Raw genomic sequence first — 19,531 nt, 5'->3', positions numbered from 1 at the left:
TGATTACGTGCTCATTTTTTCTGCTAATGCATGATTAAGTGATCACGCGTTTGTGCTTCCCAAGATTTAACAATGAACATAAGAAGAGAAAAGAGAGAAATAGGTGAACATAACTATTTGAGGCTGGATCAAAGATTTTACAGTAAAAATTGAATATCCGCAATGTCAGAGATGATAAATCGGTCTTAACCCGATCAACTTAAATCTATCTGCCGATAATTAATAAGATAAAGCATGAAGAAAAGAAGATCAGAAAGGAAAAGCTAATACAAAGATCTAGTTTATATATCTTTATGTGATAACTTGAGAAATAAGATAAGTATAAATTTTAATCTCACCTTTAAAAAAAAATTTAATCTCACAAGTATTTATAATCTCACCTTTAAAAAGAGATACATTTTTCTTTTTGACAAAATATACATTTTCTCTTTATAAGATCATGTGTCATGTGATCAATCAACATAATAACGTATAAAATATATATATACTCACATTACTAAAATTGAAAACAATTCTTACCTTGTTTATATATATTGCATGCCCAGTTAAAACCCGTCAATCAGTTTAACAAAAGAAAAACAATCCGTGCATATCATAACTAATTAACTATATATATATGCCATGCATATCCAAATTAATTAATGGAAAGGGACATCACATATTTAAAATAAAAATATGATTTTAATTTATCATCTTTTATGAAAATACATAAATAAAAGCTATCAACAATGACTAATTTTTAGGAAACAAAATACTTGAAAATGTTATCTACATGATTTGGCACTAAAATACGCCCAACATAGAGTACAATTAAAGATATTTAGCTATCTGTGTTTTTGGTGGTCACATGAAAGTGAGTTTCTTTTTCGCTTTTTGATGCTTTGACAGTTTTGTTTTGAGAATATACAACATTATTATAGCATCTTGGCATCTTGGAAAATTAAAGATGTAAAAATTTCATCACATGATTTGTATAAAGAAAATGAAAGAAAACGATCTCTTGTTTATATATATATATTATACTATAAAAGAAACTAGATCATGACCCGCCCGAATGGGCGGGTTTTTTATTGTTTTGCAAATTTAGATTGTGTTTTTTATTGTAACGTAAGTTTTGCTATAAAACTTGTGTTTTGATTTTTTGTATACTATGAAGCTAAATTATTGAAAATAACTATTACATAATTTCTTAGTGAGTTTTATTTTATTCTGACATCTAATATATTTTCTGTAATGGTTCAAAACAATCTGTTATTTATATTGATGAATTGTCGGGTGATATTGTCCAGAAGCGGCTACAACTTGAAAAGTGTCAATAGTTTTCCACTCTCCAACCGGTAAGCCGCGCTGAAGACGGAAAATTTGATTCCTTTTGTAAGATGCTGCAATTTTTACACCGTACATAACAACAACAACTAAATTAGATATTGAATACTATAAGATGATTATTGTATTCTTGTTCGTTTGGTATAGTCGACTGGTTGAAAATAATTTTGTGTATATATTCTAAAATTGGATCTGATCTCAGTATCGTTATAAGACACAATCAACAGTCATAATATAATCAAAGTGTATAGTTTGTGTATATAACAGTCATCGCTAGAATATTAAAATCGGTGCATGTATAATGTATTCTTGTTAGTTTGTTATAGTTGACTGGTTGAAAATAATTTTGTGTATATATTCTAAAATTGGATCTGATTTTAGTATTGCTATAAGACACAGTCAACAGTCATAATATAATCAAAGTGTATAGTTTGTGTATATAAGAGTCCATAATCACACATAAGATGACCGATAAATTAGACAGAAAAGTGTATAGTTTGTGTATATAACAGTCCAAATATATATGATTTAGTATGTATCTATCTTATTAAAGTAGAAATACTTTAAGCTTTTGTTTGGTAATAGGGATAGAAGTCTTTAAAAAAATTAAATTTTGTTTGGTAACAAAGATAGTAGATAATTTTGTATTTTCCTTATTTAAATGATATATTTAAGTATTTAATGTCTTTTCCTAATTTAAATAATTGATTTCTTTAATAGAATGAATCTTAACCAAAATAAATTCCTTATAAATTTTTTGTTAACATTAAATATTTTTCAATATTTATTAATAAAAATAATAAAATAAAAATCACATCAAAATCAATTTATATATCATATAAATAAAAGTAAAATATTATTTATAAATTGTTAGTATAACATTTTTATAATATAAGTCCAATTAGTTATAAATATTATATTTTTATATGATACATTGTAATATAATATCTATTTTATTAAAGTAGAAGTACTTTAAGCTTTTGTTTGGTAATAGGGATAGAAGTCTTTAAAAAAAAATTTGTTTGGTAACAAAGATAGTAGATAATTTTGTCTTTTCCTTATTTAAATGATAGATTTAAGTATTTAATGTCTTTTCCTAATTTAAATAATTGATTTCTTTAATAGAATGAATCTTAACCAAAATAAATTTCCTTATAGATTTTTTGTTAACATTAAATATTTTTCAATATTTATTAATAAAAATAATAAAATAAAAATCACACATCAAAATCAATTATATATCATATAAATAAAATATAAAATATTATTTATAAATTGTTAGTATAAAATTTTTATAATATAAGTCCAGTTAGTTATAAATATTAGATTTTTATATGATACACTGTGATATAATAGACGATTAAAATCATATAATATAATTATTTAAAGTAATAAATAATTTTTTGTTTTAAAATGTTATACTAACAATTATGTAATACATATTAATTTACACATACACATATATATATATTATCATTAGAACAAGGAAAAAAATTAAAGTGAAAGCAAATATTTATACGGCCACGGGTCAAACTATAGAAATAAATAACAATGGCGTAAGCTTTTTTTTTTTAACAAATTTATTTTAATTTCAAATATGTTTACATATTTTAGTTATTTATAAATTATTTTATTTTTTATTAATAATGCTAAGATTTTTGGAATTGGAAAAAATTATGACCCATCTCTATATTATTTTAATTAGAAATTTAAAATTTATATCAAAATATTTTTTTTTTTAATTTAATTTTTATTATAACTACAAATGTAATTTTTAATCTAAATTTATGTTTAAATATTATAAATATATCATTTATAATTAAAAAACTGAAAACATAAAATAAATACCCGCCTGGTTAAGCGGATCAAGATCTAGTGATAATTATTAAGATAATGACCACATGCTTGTCTAGTATACTATACTAAATAATATACTAAATCATGTATATTTGGTATGTAATAATTACCACATTTAATAAGATGCATTTAGTATGTAATAACTACATGCTCGTCTAATATAAGTTATGGTACGGTAGGTTAAATTAATATGAAATAAATAGATTAGGCGTTAGTTAAGTTAAGACATTTAATAAGATATATATGAGGTCCATATTAAAAATTCCACCTAGCAAAAGTTGCAATGTTTTTGTTTTAATAAGATAGATAGTATTTGTCGATGTCAAAAAAAAAAGTATTTGTACGAGTATATAACAAAACTTTCTAGAATAGGTGACATAATTAGTGGCATCTTTATAATTGTAACTGTTTAAACAGGGAAATGAGAAGGAATATCAACTGTAGTAGCTTCGAGTGTTGTGGTTAAGGAATCAACAACTAAAGGTTCACAGGCTTCGTTGTTGATAATGCTTGATGTAGGAATTTCCATAATAGGTGTTGTAGTGGAAGTAGATTGTGAATCTACTAATATAGATAAAGTGTTTGAAAGTGCTAGGCGAAGCAGCTTGATCATCATGCTGAAAACAAGAAGAAGATAAAATAGTAGCACCTGAAGGAGTCAAAGAACGCTGATGAGTAGCCTCCAAAACAGGTTGCAAGGTATGACTGATGCAGGTACTGAGAGACCTTCCATCTTTTTGGTAAAATTCTGAGACACTTGGGTAGCAGATTCTGAGGTAGTGAGCAAATTCTTTTCAGTGGGCAGTTGGATAGTTGGTGTTTTGGTGACAAAGAAGATGTAGCGTTATCACTTTGTTTGAAGATAAGGTCAATATCCACAATAGGGATCTCAGCACGCACCGATATCAACTTTATTTGACACAAATATTGAATCCTGCAGGGGCTTAGAAGGGAGGAGACACCGCTTCGTTTTGTGCCCTAAATTTTCACATCTTTCACAAATAGATGTAATCCATGTGTAGTCAATATTAACAAGATATATATTGCCTTGTTTATCGTCAAGAGAAATAAGTTTTGGAAAATCTTTATCTAACTCCATTTCTACTAGCGCTTTAGCTTCTCCCATACTAGTAGGATCCAAACGAGATTTATGGGTTAGAATAAGTTCTCCAAAACCTGAGACAACATGACTTATTCCTAATCTAGAGTAGCAGCAATCGGGTATGCTATTTAAAGTAGCCCAAACTGGAAGAGTGGAAATTTCGGGAATTTTAAAAGAGCCCTTTGAAATCCATAGAAGTAAAAAGAATAGGCAATCATCAATATGCCAAACTTCTCTCTGAATTATCCATTGACGAATAGGTTTGTGGGTGATATGAAACATAATCTTGCAACTTCCGCCCTAAATCTTGTTAACAACAGCATGTATAAGACCACCAGGAGGTAAAGAGCACCAATCTTCTGATTGTTAAAGTTGCCATGCCCGTTTTTTTCTTCATACTGCACCGTAGATTTAACAGTCAAATTTTCATGTACTCGAGATATATTGTTTTAAAATATTAAGTAATAAATACAATACTTAGATTCTTTTATACTTTATACAGCATTAGTTAAGTCATTCACTCAATGCACTTGGAGCTTCCTTTAAGTACATTTTTACTAGTACATTGATTAATAAAATCTTTTACCTACCAAATAGTTCATTGCTTTCTTAGAGTAAAAATGATCGATGCTATCGATTGGCATGTATATATTGATGAGACTCGGACATAAAACTCCTACACCTAACTTGAAGTCATCGTTAAATATATGAGATACCCACTTCTTTTCCTTGTCTTTAGTTAATCTGCAGCTAAAGTGTCTATCATTCATTTTGTTGCTCTCCCGTTACTAAAGTATTACTAATATATAGTTTTTTCAACTCTGTAAAACTCTCGCAAAAATTAAAAGGAAGACGGACGAGAAGAGAAACCCTAGCATGGCACAAGCTGAACAAACCAAGAATGATTCTCCATTACATCAGTGTACTACTATTTTGTCTTCAAACCAAATTTCTACATTATTTATAAAGTTTTAAAGAAAAGTTATTTGGAATGTAGATGAAAATTTTGTTGAGATAGAGAAAGAGAAGACTCTTGCGTTGATAAATGCATGGGAAGAGAACGAGAAGGCCAAAGCTCAAACCAAGTAAGATTTACAAAAATATACCATAGTTTTTTTTCGAAAGTAATAATATACCACAGTGATTTGCGAGGTTTGAAGTTAGAACCATGAAGATCAACATTATGTTGCATTAAAATATAGTAACTAACAAATTTCAACACAGGTATTATATGAAGAAATAATTTAAAAAGTATAATTATATATATTTTGTACTATATGCGAGAATAAAATGTATTTATTTGATAATATAGATATATTAATGTTATTGACATTTTCAAAAAATATTTGTCAATTTAAACAGAGCGTACAAAGAACTTTGCTCCATTGAGACATGGGAAAACAACGTGAAGACATCTCTAGAGTTAGACTTGAAGAAAATGGAGGTATATATATTATTACATAGTTAGCATTCATGATGAATTTAAGCAAATCATAAAAAATGTATGTTATTATTTGAAATTTTTAAAAAGTGATAAATAAGTATATTTTAATTTTTTTTATAAAAAAATTAGAAAAAAACACTAACGTCGGGTTCTCCAGTGGTATAGGACTAGTAGCCTTCCGCTGGTCGGATTCGATTCATATTGGAAGAAACTATTTATAATGTTTAGGTTTCTGACAAAAAATTGAAACCATTTTTAATACAAAAAGTTGAAACCATTTTTTTTAATACAAAAAGTATATTTTAAAATTCAATCGGTCAGACATTGTATGTTAACGTTTAACCCCAAAAAATGGTCCTGCAAAATTATTATGAAGGATCTAAACATTTGATTGTAAGTAATTAGACATAACTTATACTATATACGTGATTCAAAAAAACTTATACTATACACATTTTTAATTACGACAGTATTAGTTATTTTCTTCATTCATTCTTTTCAGGAAAATTTAGAAGTGGAGAAAGATGAATATTCAAAAATATTCAAGAAAAAAATACCAGAAATTGAAAAAATTGCAGAAGCGAAAAGAGAAAAAATTGAGAAACAAAAAGAGCAAAAATCTATCAACCTGAAAAAAATGAGTGAGAAGTTAAGTGCAACTCCAAACGCTTATCCACCCAAAACCAAAACCTGTGGATGTCTCTAGAACATGTCTTATGAATCAATTACCGGCCCATTAAATCATCTATTAGACTTTGCTCGTGGGTCGTGGCTAAAGGGGGAATATATATTCCACGAATAAAGGGAAATCTATGTACGACGCTTTCAAGCATCGATGTATCGTTCATGTGTATATAATATGGTTTTACCTATGGCAATTGCTATTGAATCCAGGGGCGGAGCTATTAACAATGAAGGGGGGTCAGCTGACCCCAGTGAAATTGCTAATTTCTTCACTAATTACAGAAATTTTATTTAAATGACCCCCATATTAATTTGTGGCTGACCCCGTTTCTATTTTAAACTTCTCATTTCTTGAGAAGAAGAAAAAACGCTTTTGTCTCGTTCTTTCATGACTAAAAGGAAAATATAATAATTTAAGATCTCTACTTTCTGTTTTACATGTAAGAACATTAACTGTGGCATATTACTTGCAAAATGAATTTGTATCCATGTTTCAAATATCCAACCTTTACAGAAATAATAAGTTTCGTGTTTTCGGTAAGAAGATTACTTATTTTGTATTCATTCCGTTATAAAATAATATATTTTGTAATTAACTACTTTTAATCAATTAGAATTCAATACACACAGTTGATGTTTTTGAAATTTACATTATATCATGCATTGAAAATGTAAAAGAAAATATATTTTCAAAAAAGTTTTGTATAAAATATGGATTATTTTAAACAGAAAATATATATTTTTTCAAAATGTGGGTTTAAAAGTAGAGAAATTCTTTTAGATATCATTTTTAGTTTATTTTCACAAAAAATAGTATTTAAGGAAGAAAAATGACCAATTTTTTTAATTTTAAAAATTAAATATACATTTATACCCCCCTAGATTAGCTAATCTAGGTTTAAAGTTTAGAGTTAGGGAGGAGGGGTTTGGGGATGAAATTTCAAATTTTAAAAAATTAAAAATAAATATCAAAATTTTCAAAAGAAATATTTTGGTTATTTTATTTTTAGAACTGTTTTTATGACAAAAACTTTAAAAAAATATTTAAGAGAATTGCCCTTAAAAATATACAGGTTTACTAAAATGTAGGTTATTTTCTAAATGTTTTAAACTAATTGTGCAATAATTTAATAAAATTATATTAATTTTTTGCATACATAATTTATAATATTTTATTTTTATTTAAATATATTAGTTAATTATTTTTAAATAAATTGTGACCCCAGTAAAATATAATCCTGACTCCGCCACTGATTTGAATCTATGATTCTATGAATCATGCAGTCATCCTCCTTCTGATAAGATCGACAAATATTTTATGCCATTGTAGATTAGTGATGCGAAAATAGATCGACAAATATTTTATGCCATTGTAGTTTAGATATTACACACCAAAGATCGAAAAAATTACAAGAAGAAATACAAATCCTTTTAATAAAAAATGTTCGATTAAAACTGATTTTGTTCTCAATTGAGATTATACAAATATAAAGAAAAATTTAACAAAAATATTTTGTAAATAAAATTAGATATAAAATAGATGAAAAAATAATATTTGAATTTTCACCTTTTTCACTGATAAAACAAAACATAATATATAAAACCGGTGACTCGGAAATCTTGGAGATCAATAGCCGGCGGGTAGCATAGATATCTCTGAAATCATTAGCCTACAAATGGAAGATAAAATGTATTGACCCCAAATTAAAGCTCAAGTTTATTATCCATCTGAAGCTTTTGTAGCCTATGTAACTAGAGTTTCTAGATTCTTATATATGATGTAATGTGTTTGATGAATGTAACCCTGGCTGCTACAAGCAGCTTCTCCTCTTCTTATTTTGAATGAAATACAATCGTGTCTTTTAGCTCTTGCAGACAAACTCAAAGCTTTTCCCTTTCTTGTTTTTTACATTTCAATAAGACTTTAACAAGTCATTCTATTTATGTCCTAATAAAGCTCTTTGAGCATTTTCTACAAAATGTTATCATGGTATCAGAGCTTCTTCACAGCTTCAGCTTCATCCTTAACCAGAACACACACAGACACAGCTTCATCTAACTGAATTCGTTTGTCTGAAGCTTAAAGACAAAGTCTTGTTGACTCAGTGTTGAAAAGGCCGGATGATGTTGTCCTCTTGTTCCATGTAGTGACGTGTTCGGCTTGAGTGAGGGAGAGCTGCGTGAGTGAGAGTTTGTCAAAAGCGTGGATCTTCAGAAATGTTGAGCCGAACAGAATAAATAAAGAGAAAATTAGAAAAAAGAGACATTCTCATCTTGGATTTGTCGCTCTAAGATTTTTAGAAGATGTTGTAGAATAATAGGATTTTGATTCCCTTTAAATACCATATTACCCTTAATTTAGTTTTGAATTATAATTTATAATTTTTGTAATTGATTTTAAATATTAAAATATTAAAAGGTTAACAAAATAAAAATAGACAAAAAAAATATGGGGTCGTTGATAGCCTAAAGTGTTCTTCAACAGAGAACCCTGACAGAGAAAAAAGAGATGAGGCAGAGAGAGATGAGAGATTGCAGGAGGAAGAATAGACCGGTCTAAGTTCGTGCCATCGTCACCAGTCTGAGTTCGTCCATCGTCATTGATCTGAGTTCGTCTCCACCGCGGTTCGTCTCCATCGTCACTGGTCCCAAACATGCCTTGATCCACAGGTCGATTTCTGAGAATTTGTTTCTTCTTCTACTGATTATAGGGTTCAATGTAAACCCGAGCGGTCTTGTAGCCTCTGCTCCGATGCACCGCTCCATCTTCAGCACAGGGGAACTTACCCCGCTTCAAGACCCCACTCCCATAGCCCGTTCCAGATGCACTAACCGCTCCAACAACGCTGAGATTGCTCGAGCTCGGACTCCATCTTCTTCGTCTCAAGGTGAGATTCTCCGGCTCGTCTTAGCTCTTTGCTCGTGGTCGCCATCCTCACCATCGCAGCCAAGCTTCTCCGCCACGGATCAGTCTTCATCTCCGTCCCTTTGCTCCACCACGAAGCTCCTTCGCCGCGACTCCTCTGTGAATCGACTACATCTCCGCCGCCATCTTCATCCATCGTGTTCACGCCGTGACTGGGCTTTACCTCTCGCGTCATCGGCATCAGAATCGTCGGGATCGGAGATGAAGCTTTCGTGAAACACCAATGGCCATTTTTGGCTAATTTGCAATTTTAGTCCCTGAACTTTTTGAAACTTTGTTTCTGACCCCGGAACTTTGGAAATTTCATATAAGTCCTCGCGAATTGACCCAAAACTTCTAATTGTGCACTTTAAACCCTGTTATATGCAAATGTGTATGCAAATGCAATGAATACATCTAAATACAACCTAAATGATCTTAATAATCTAAAATATGTATCTAAAAACCTATAAAAACATAAGATATCAAAGAGGATCGTGGGAGGACAAGAAAAATGTGGGATATAAAGAAAATATTCTCTGAGATTTTTAGGGTAGATTTAGAAAACAACTAAAACCGAAAATGGAAGTTTCCATATTTTTCGGATTTGCCTAGAATACGTAATATATCTAACTCATAACACAGTACAACACATGCAACGCCTATTCTTCCTTAGGCGTCACATAAAGTAAAAGGCAGAAGAGTATATGACACAACATTTAAGTAAGGTACAAAATAGAGTTCAGGCTATATATCGTTATATATTGGTACACTGAAGACATATTGGTAGATTGTAACGTAACTAATTCTAGCTCGGATATAAGATAGAAGAAACTTTAGTTTACAATATATACCCAAGATATATCTATATATTAAACTTAGTATCCATTTTCTGGATTAAGCAGACTAACAAAATGTGTATTCTATCTTGGTTATAAGAGAAAATAAAATATAATTCCCCATTTTTTTAAAAATAAATTTAAACATATAAATTATCATACCTTTGTTTCCAATCCTTTTCATATTTTTTGACATTTTTAAAGTTATGTTTACTATTTTTTTCATAAACGAAGGGTAAAACATGTCAAAATTGTCAAAAATATAAAAAGTCCTAAATGGACAAACAAAAGTTTAAAGTGTCTCTTTTTTTCCAATTCTCCCATAAATAAAACCCATGAACCGGTTTCCTTTCTTGAGTAGAAAAGAGTGTAATAAACCCCATAGAGCCAAAGATTTACTCCCTTGACCTCCGATACCATGATAACATTTGTAGAAAATGCTCAAAAAGCTTTATTAAGACATAAATAGAATAACTTGTTAAAGCCTTATTGAAATGCAAAGAACAAGAAATGGAAAAACTTTGAGTTTGTCTGCAAGAGCTAAAAGACACAATATTTCATTCAAAATAAGAAGAGGAGAAGCTGCTTGTAGCAGCCAAGGTTACATTCATCAAAATACATTACATCATATATAATAATCTAGAAATCCTAGTTACATGGGCTACAAAAGTTTCAAATGGATAATAAACTTGGGCTTTAGTTTGGGCTTCATAAAATGAACCATAAATACAAGTATAAAGATAATTAATTCAACATACCCCTAAATAGATTAACCATAGACAGATGTTGAAACTCATAAGAGTCAACTTTTCCCATACCCCTATTTTTCTAGAGACAATCTCCTATGCCCTCGCTTGATCTCCTATGTCCCTTTTCCATAATTTTATTTTTGATTAAAATCCAAAATTCCAAATCAAATCCTCCTTCCTCTTCAAAATTAAACCCTAAACCCCCTATGGATTAGTAAACCCGTGAGAAAATATTTAACTTCCATACCTTTCAAAATTGAAAAAAAAAATATTTTAAAATCATTTTAATCATATTTTGATGATTTTCGTGAAAATGTAAAAACAGTTTTTTTTTAATTTTTGAAATATTTTTATCAAATTCTATAAATCAAATAAAAAATATTCACGTTTCCAATTAATTTTGTGATTTTTCGTTTGACATATAAAATTAAAAGAAAAAAAACTGTTTAATAAAGATTAAGGAATGAAAAAAAAAAGATTAAGAAATGAGAATAGGGGCATGAGAGGAATTGTCTCAACCCATAATCATAGAACAACCTTGCAACCAGTTTTCGACATAGAAGTTCTGGGTGAGACAATGGAGGGAGCCAACACATGGCCGCCAAACCAACAACAGCGAAAACTCGTATAGTGAATACACATGCAAAAAGAGATCACAACTTCATACACCAACACATTAAAACTTTAACAAGTTTTCCTAAGCCATTAACCGGAAGAGGCCATGACGGAGAAGCAAAAAGATAATGAGCAAATTTAAACAAACCTGGGATTCGACCACTCATGAGAAAACAAGAAATACCAAAGATTGAACCAGGGAAGATCCAAAGAGGACTCAAAATCAACATGCAAAGACATTCAAACATACACTAGGTCACCAACATAAAAGCGGATCTGGATGGAAATGTAAGAAAGACAAGATATGGAATGCATCCAGATCATCGACAGAAATAAAGAAAAACTAAAGATCTAAAGTGAGAGAGAAATTGAGATTAAAACTGATTTTGTTCTCAATTGAGATTATACAAATATAAAGAAAAATTTAACAAACAAATTTTGTAAATAAAATTAGATATAAATAGATGAAAAAATAATATTGAATTTCTTGACCTCTTTTCACTGATAAAACAAAACATAATATATAAAACCGGCGACTCGTGAATCTTGGAGATCAATAGCCGGCGGGTAGCATAGATATCTCTGAACGTCTTCTTCCTCTTGTTGAAGTCACTTCATCTTCGAGTTTTGAGTCACTTCATCTTCTGCTCGGTGAAGAGGACATGGCGGTTGACACGAGTATCGTACTTGCGGAACTCAAGCTTCTCAAGAAGCCCCTTGCTACTCTTTCTCTTGACATAGAAGAACCCAGTTCCAGCTGCTGAGACCAGACGGATGAACATGAATGTCTTCTTCCTCTTGTTAAGCTAGAGGGCTATATCCGTCCAGGATGTACAATTTTGACCTCTAGCCGGCGGGTAGCATAGATATTTGTTGGTAGTGATGCGATATTGGTTCTTCATTCGCCATTTTGGAGGCAAAAAAGTTGGTGAAGTGAACCACTCTCAAGCGAAGACAGGTAGCATGAAATATTGCTCTAGTTCTCTAAGGGGATTAAAGTTGTTTTGGCTCTAATCCTCTGTTTCGATAATTTTTACTATATTTTCTGGGTTTTTTACATTTTAATGTATACATATATAATGTTGATTTTAAAATAAATCAGGCTTATATATTTACAGTTTTATTTTAAAATGCTAATTGAAAATTTAAGTCAATTTAACATAGTTTTATTATATTTTGGATTTTTTTAGATATTTAATAGTAAAACTCCTCAACTATGTTTAATTAGTGTAAGAACACATAAACTAAAGTTTTATCAGTCATAGTGGTGCTTTTGACCGGCACCGTAGACAGAATGTCTAATTCATTAAATAAAGTTAGTTTTGGAAGTTTTCTGTTAAATATTTAATTAGAAAATTTTCACTTATACCACAATATTGGTATTATTAATCATGTTTATCTTTATTAAAGAGATATTTTCAAAAATACATTAGTCACTAAAGAATCAAAAGATTCTTATACCCTTTTTGTAGATATAAAAATATAAGTAATTATTTTTAAAATTAAAAAAAATTCAAAATCTAACTTTTCATATAAAATTTTGATTTTTTTGGCAAATTTTCTCTTAGCAACTTAAAAATTCCTTTTTAATCTTTTTTTTGAAAAATAGGAATTTATTTATAAGTTTATTAAAATCTTAAACCCAGATTCCAAAATTCCTCTCCTCAACTGTAAACTCTATGTGTAGATTAATTAATCATAGAATTATAAATATCTATTTATCACTTTAAAAATAAATGTTTAATGTGGTTAAAGTAAAAATGAAAAGTGGTAGTAGAAATATGGTAGTTTTGGAAGTTTCTCTACTTAATTGGAAGGTTCTTATCCGAAACAAACTTATTCCAAGGATTGTAACATTAAAAATCCTTAACTAAATTACATAAACAAGCTGACACAATAAAAACAAAAAAAAGACAAAAAAAATTACATAAACAAAACTTTACGATGCCCCATTAATGAAATCATAATCAGCTGATCTACATTTATATATCCATATTCAAAAACTATTAACTCCAATTTAGATCAAAATAACATGGATCATATGAAAGGCTAGACGACAATGTTATTGGAGAATCTTGTTTAGAGAATGTTTCAATTTAGTTTATGTTCGGATCAGTTTAGATATTTAAGATCCGAAAAATTCGAAATACTCAAATTAAATTTGAAAACCTAAAAAAATAGATTATCAAAAAGCCTAACAAAAGTACCCAAAATATATTTAAATATCTGAAAATTTACCTTAAATTTGATCTAAAAATCAAAAATACTCGAAATTTTACTCAAATATCCAAATTATGTTTTTTTAAAATCAAAATTTTTCTCTCAAACCCAAAACTATATCCGAAAACTGAATCCATAACTTAAAAATATTATAAATACCAAATATATACAAAAATACCCAAATATTCTTAATATATACAATAAGCTTTGGATACTTCAAATACCCATTCAGGTATAACCCAAACCTACATATCTAAAGAAAAAAAGATCCAATAGGTACTTTAGTATGGACACATATGTGCATCCAAACCTGTATTTTCGGGTCATTTCTATTGGGATTTTCGGGTCCGAGAGTCTTTAAGAGCATCTCCAACAAGCTTTTCATTTTTTGTGGGGTCCTCCCTTAAAAGAAAGAGCTCAAGGGGTGATTCTCCAATAATGACCTTCAAATTTTTGTCTTTTAAAAGCTTATATTTACATTTTAGTCCTCAATTTCAGTAATAGTTCATTATAGTTACTAAAATTTTATAAATTAACAATAAACCCATATTATAACATGGTATTGACATAATTTAGTGTGTAATATTTCATCTTATGGATTTACCTTAAATTAGTATTGTAAGATATATCTTAATTTGTAATATTTCAGTTTATGTAACTTTTATTTTGATGTGAAATATTATGATTGTATTATAATTTTGCATTTGTGTAAATTTTTTGAAATACATTGTGTGAAATAATATGTTTATATTATATTTTTATTAATGTTAGTATATATTGGTATATAATATTTATTAATATATTATTATTATTTAAAAATAATTTTATAAGACCACAATTATAATATTTAAGTGTCAATATAATTATAATAGTAAAATGCAAAATAAGAAGTACACAATCATTAAACATATATAAATATAAAGACTAAAGTGAAAAGTGAAAAGTAAACCGTGTTTTAAAGACCGCTACAATATCTCTTCAAAGAGGTGTATTGTTCACCTATGTATTGTTTACTCTTTTAAAAATGAAGGGATAAAGGTAACATAAAATAAAAAAAAAGTTGTCATGATTTTTTTAATATAATAATAATATAAAAGGAGAAAAAGAACTTTGACAAAGAAAAAAGAACAAAAACCCCGAAACCAGATTAGTATTCTCTGCAAGATCGAGACGTTGTCGGAATCGCACTTCCTCTTCTTCTTGTTCAATCCACTATCAGTAGGTACTTTTGCAATTTTCTTACTCTCTAAGTTAGTTGATGAATTTCAGTTTGCGATTTATGGATATGGGATTCGTTCTTCTCCAGTTGGAGCTTCTGGGATGTATTATTAGGTTAATGTTTCTCTAAAAATACTGTGATTTTTTGTTGTGATTTCATTATGAATCAGCTCTAGTCTCGAAACGAAACCCTAGCGAATCTCTCGAATTTTTGATTCAGTTTTGTCAACTTAGAAACCCCAATCCAAGTACAAATGTTCTTGAAAAGTCTCCACTGACCAAAACTCGTTCTTTGTTTTTTTTTTTGTTTTGGCTTCATTTATCACATGCAGATGAATAGTTTTCTGTTCTGTCTTAAAATTCATGTTGTTTGTTTAATTGGATCTATTGGCCAGTGTTGCTTGAAAAATCTTGTTTCTGAAGTTAATCAAAGCCCTTCTGTTCATAAATTTAATTTTTTTTTCTCAGTTCTCAAATCCATAGTCGAAATCAAGAAAGATGGTGGTGGTGTCGACAAAGATAGCTCCATCAATGCTGTCTTCGGACTTTGCAAATCTAGCGGCAGAGGCCAAGCGGATGGTTGATTTGGGCGCTGACTGGCTTCACATGGACATCATGGTAACTACCTTCGTCTGCTTCTCTACAAATCTGACTATGAAAAAGGCTTTCACTTTGATATGATAAATTTCCAGATTGTACCTAATTAATCATATTGTATCTGCTCTTAGTATAAAACAAGAAAACTGATTTTTCGTTGTTATGGACTAAAAATGATACATAACCTTTCCTTTGTTTTATACTTATTACCTTCCCTGTTATTTCATTTGCAGGACGGGTAACATTTTATTGTCTTAGCTGTGTTTTTACATATTAGCATATGGCTTGGTTAAAAGGGCTAACCTTGTTTCAAGATACTCGGGTGTATAACTCTGTGTTACTCAAAAACAGGCATTTTGTCCCGAACCTAACCATTGGTGCTCCTGTCATCGAGAGTTTGAGAAAGCACACAAAGTAATTACGAGATTCTTTCCCTTTGAATTTAATATCTGACATATGTTGTTGTTTAAGTGAACTGATGTCCCCTTGACCTTGATGATGACAGTGCATATCTTGATTGCCACCTAATGGTGACGAACCCCATGGATTACGTGGAGCAGATGGGTAAAGCTGGGGCTTCTGGTTTCACATTCCACGTTGAGGTTGCCAAAGGTAAGCTCTTAATCTTCACAACGTTAGATAAGATGAATCTTAATGATATTTGATTACTTGTATTGTATTTTCAGAGAATTGGCAAGAACTTGTGAGGAAGGTTAAGTCTGCAGGGATGAGGCCAGGTGTGGCTCTAAAGCCCGGAACACCTGTTGAGGAAGTCTATCCTCTGGTAAATGAATCTTTTGCTTGAGTAGTGTGATCAAATCGGGTTATGTCAAGCTTGACACGTACTATGTGACCAGGTTGAAGGGGAAACTCCGGTGGAAATGGTTCTAGTGATGACAGTGGAGCCTGGATTTGGAGGCCAGAAGTTCATGCCCAGCATGATGGACAAGGTTGGTTTAATGTTTCTAATACCATTTGCTTACTGAAACTCCCTTGTAACCTCGGTTTTAATGATGTGTATATTTTGGGGGATAGGTCCGGGCACTGAGGCAGAAGTATCCAACACTTGATATTGAGGTGGATGGAGGGTTAGGCCCATCGACTATAGAAGCAGCGGCTGCAGCAGGGGCCAACTGTATCGTTGCTGGAAGTTCAGTGTTTGGAGCTCCGGAGCCAGGGGAAGTCATTTCCCTTTTGCGGACCAGTGTCGAGAAAGCCCAAGCCACCACCTGAGAGTGCACTGCCCGTTTCTAATATTTATGCACCCACCAAAAGCAATAATAAGAGGTGAAAACATACAAAAAGAATCGTTCAAACACTTGTTGGTAGTTTGATATTTGCGCTTGTGTAATGGAATGTTTTCGTATTGTCAAGCAAACTTGGTCATACTTTAAAGAATGTTTCCTAAAATGGTAAATCTGAGCCGTTGGAGCACTACTTGTTGATCTATTAACTCGAGGTTACGATAACTTTATTGAGTGGTAATATTTACAAGACAAATAAATCTATGTTCTGAAAAAGTAAATACGCATTCGAATTTAATAATCACTGCAGATTTTTAAAAATTCGAAACGAAACTTTATGAAAAGAACAAAAATTCTCTTAAGATTTTGGCACGAGTCAAACGTATACGTTTGTACATTGACCTCTCATCACTGCCTCTCTCTCTCTTAATGTTTCTTCCTACTCGTCTGTCGTGGCGTGTCTGTCCTTAAACTCCATCATCGATAAACTGAAACCAAAGCATCATAAGCTGTTTTTTAGATTGACTAAAGTACCCCTCAATCTATTTTCCTTCTTTTTGGATTAAAAGACCCACAAGCAGTTTGAATTCACTCACTCATTTGCATCTTTCTCTTTCATTTCGTGACTCATTCTTTGGAGAAGTTTCCTATTTTAGAAGCAGGAAGCTTGAAGAGATAAAATGGGTATGGGCACAAGCACTTTCGTTATCAGATGGGTCAATCTTTTTACTATGGTCAGACCTTCTTCTTCTTCTTTTTCTTCACTTATTAGTTTCTCTTTCTCAAACCAGCAATTTAATTCTCTTTCACTGGAATTAGATTCTTGGTTTCCGTACAACTTTACTTAGGTTATGGTTCTATCCAATCTACTGAAAATTCCCACTGCATTGATGTGTTGAAAGTTTCGACTCTTTTGATTCTTTGTTTCTGGCAACTCTATAGTAATAGTCTTTGTGTGGGTTGAAGCTATTGGCTTTGGCAGTGATAATATTTGGGGTGTGGATGAGTACACACAATGATGGATGCAGAAGGTCTCTTACTTTTCCTGTCCTAGCTCTCGGTGGTTTCATCTTCCTCATGTGAGAGTTTTTACACAACAACACAACAACGGTTTTTTTAGTTAATGTCTTTTCCTACTTGTTCATCTAAAATTTGAATGTATTTTTTTCTTTCAGATCCATAATCGGATTTCTTGGCGCCTGCAAGAGAAGCGTGGCGCTTCTTTGGATTGTATCCTTCACTTTCTCTTTTGCTGTGTTCTTCTTCTGTTACTGGATTTTAGATCTTTCCTTGACATGATGATGATTCCTCCTTTTGAAGTATCTTGTTGTGCTCCTGATCGTTTTGATCGCCATTCTTGTCTTTACAGTATTAGCGTAAGTCTTTTAGCCTGTTATTTGAATCATATGGAGATCTACTTGATTCATTCTTCTCTTACAGGTTCATTGTTACAAACAACGGGTCAGGGCATACCAACCCTGGTTTAAGGTAACCTGTTTCTTCTTCCATGTGTCATCAGATACCTATTCTGATACAGCAGAAGAGATTTTTTATCTTAGGTACAAGGAGTATAAGCTGAATGATTACAGCTCATGGTTTCTAAAACAGGTATGTATTATTATGTAGTAAATCAATTCACTGTGGTATGGAAAATTTCATTCAGGTTTCTAAATTTCTTTGTCAATGTTTCAGCTTAACAACACCAATCACTGGAAAAGACTCAAGAGCTGTCTTGTTAAATCCGAGCAATGCAGGAAGCTCTCAAAGAAATACAAGGTCTATCTAGTAGTACCTTTCTGCTAATTTAAATAATGCCTTTGGCCCTGATAATGTTTTGAATATTCTTGATTTTTCTTTTTGTTGTGTTCAGACCATCAAACAGTTGAAATCTGCAGAGTTAACCCCGATAGAAGCTGGATGCTGTCGACCACCATCTGAGTAATGTTGTTTATCGAATGTTTCTATACCTTGCCAAATTATATTGTAACTATCTCAGTGTTTGTTGTGTGTGTTTGTTGTTGCAAAAGGTGTGGTTATCCTGCGGTGAATGGTTCTTACTATGACTTGAGCTTTCATTCAATAAGTTCTAACAAAGATTGTAAGCTTTACAAGAATTCGAGGACCGTCAAGTGCTACAACTGTGATTCTTGCAAGTAGAGAGCTATTCAACTTCCTCTAGAAAAGCTAATTTTCTATACATACAACTGTGTCATTAAGTTTTCAGATTGGAACTAATTGTTCTTTTCCATTTTGATTAAAATAACTGCAGAGCTGGAGTAGCTCAGTACATGAAGACCGAGTGGAGACTTGTTGCAATGTTCAATGTTGTTCTGTTCCTTATCTTGGTAAAGACATTACTAAACACAAAGAATCCAAGTTTTGGTCTTTTTTAAGAAATTTATTAACAAGAAAAACCTCTCTTCCAAAACAGTCAATTGTGTACTTTGTTGGGTGCTGCGCGAGAAGGAATGCTGCTAGTTACCGGTCAAAAGCTTAGAAGCTGAAGCTTTGCTCATTCTATGCTGGTGAATGGTTTACATGAGGAGATTGGCTAGAGAAGGCACAAGAACAACCACTTCTCTTCATTCTTTTTAACTCTTTGTAATCAATGAACTGAGACAGATGGATTTAATACATGAAAAATTTGATGGGAGTTTTACAAAAGTCTAGTTTTTTTTATTCATCACTGTTATAAATATAAAATTTGTCATATGTATACATCAAATATTCG

The 19,531-nt window shown here is 31.0% G+C and overlaps 3 protein-coding genes, 1 long non-coding RNA gene and 1 pseudogene across 4 annotated transcripts; 4 read left to right on the top strand and 1 right to left on the bottom strand.

Moving 5' to 3' along the window:
* The first annotated feature begins 5,026 nt into the window (after positions 1-5,026).
* Positions 5,027-6,541, top strand: LOC130499500 (remorin 1.4-like). Its single transcript, XM_056993618.1, has 4 exons — positions 5,027-5,207; positions 5,283-5,370; positions 5,648-5,729; positions 6,232-6,541. The coding sequence occupies exons 1-4, from the start codon at positions 5,162-5,164 to the stop codon at positions 6,433-6,435; spliced, it is 420 nt and encodes a 139-aa protein (XP_056849598.1). The 5' UTR covers positions 5,027-5,161; the 3' UTR covers positions 6,436-6,541.
* A 2,318-nt stretch (positions 6,542-8,859) lies between these two features.
* Positions 8,860-9,672, top strand: LOC130499519 (uncharacterized). The gene is made up of 2 exons (XR_008938373.1): positions 8,860-9,038; positions 9,125-9,672. It is a non-coding gene; the product is annotated as an uncharacterized LOC130499519 (long non-coding RNA).
* Positions 9,673-12,148: 2,476 nt separating this feature from the next.
* LOC130500185 (uncharacterized) lies at positions 12,149-12,423 on the bottom strand (annotated as a pseudogene).
* Positions 12,424-15,453: 3,030 nt separating this feature from the next.
* On the top strand, positions 15,454-16,993 carry LOC108824053 (ribulose-phosphate 3-epimerase, cytoplasmic isoform). The gene is made up of 7 exons (XM_018597383.2): positions 15,454-15,577; positions 15,790-15,794; positions 15,908-15,970; positions 16,062-16,168; positions 16,243-16,340; positions 16,414-16,506; positions 16,592-16,993. Exons 1-7 carry the CDS (start codon positions 15,458-15,460, stop codon positions 16,787-16,789), a joined length of 684 nt encoding a protein of 227 aa, XP_018452885.1. The 5' UTR covers positions 15,454-15,457; the 3' UTR covers positions 16,790-16,993.
* Positions 16,994-17,377: 384 nt separating this feature from the next.
* On the top strand, positions 17,378-19,476 carry LOC108825653 (tetraspanin-10). The gene is made up of 11 exons (XM_018598980.2): positions 17,378-17,534; positions 17,767-17,879; positions 17,976-18,030; positions 18,121-18,176; positions 18,241-18,288; positions 18,360-18,408; positions 18,493-18,576; positions 18,671-18,738; positions 18,828-18,953; positions 19,070-19,145; positions 19,232-19,476. Exons 1-11 carry the CDS (start codon positions 17,481-17,483, stop codon positions 19,295-19,297), a joined length of 795 nt encoding a protein of 264 aa, XP_018454482.1. The 5' UTR covers positions 17,378-17,480; the 3' UTR covers positions 19,298-19,476.
* Positions 19,477-19,531: the final 55 nt, after the last annotated feature.

The sequence above is a fragment of the Raphanus sativus genome, chromosome 9, assembly GCF_000801105.2.
Source record: "Raphanus sativus cultivar WK10039 chromosome 9, ASM80110v3, whole genome shotgun sequence".
Classification (NCBI taxonomy): Eukaryota; Viridiplantae; Streptophyta; class Magnoliopsida; order Brassicales; family Brassicaceae; genus Raphanus; species Raphanus sativus.
The sequence above is the reverse complement of the archived record's forward strand: the minus strand, read 5'-3'. Positions and strand labels throughout refer to the sequence as shown.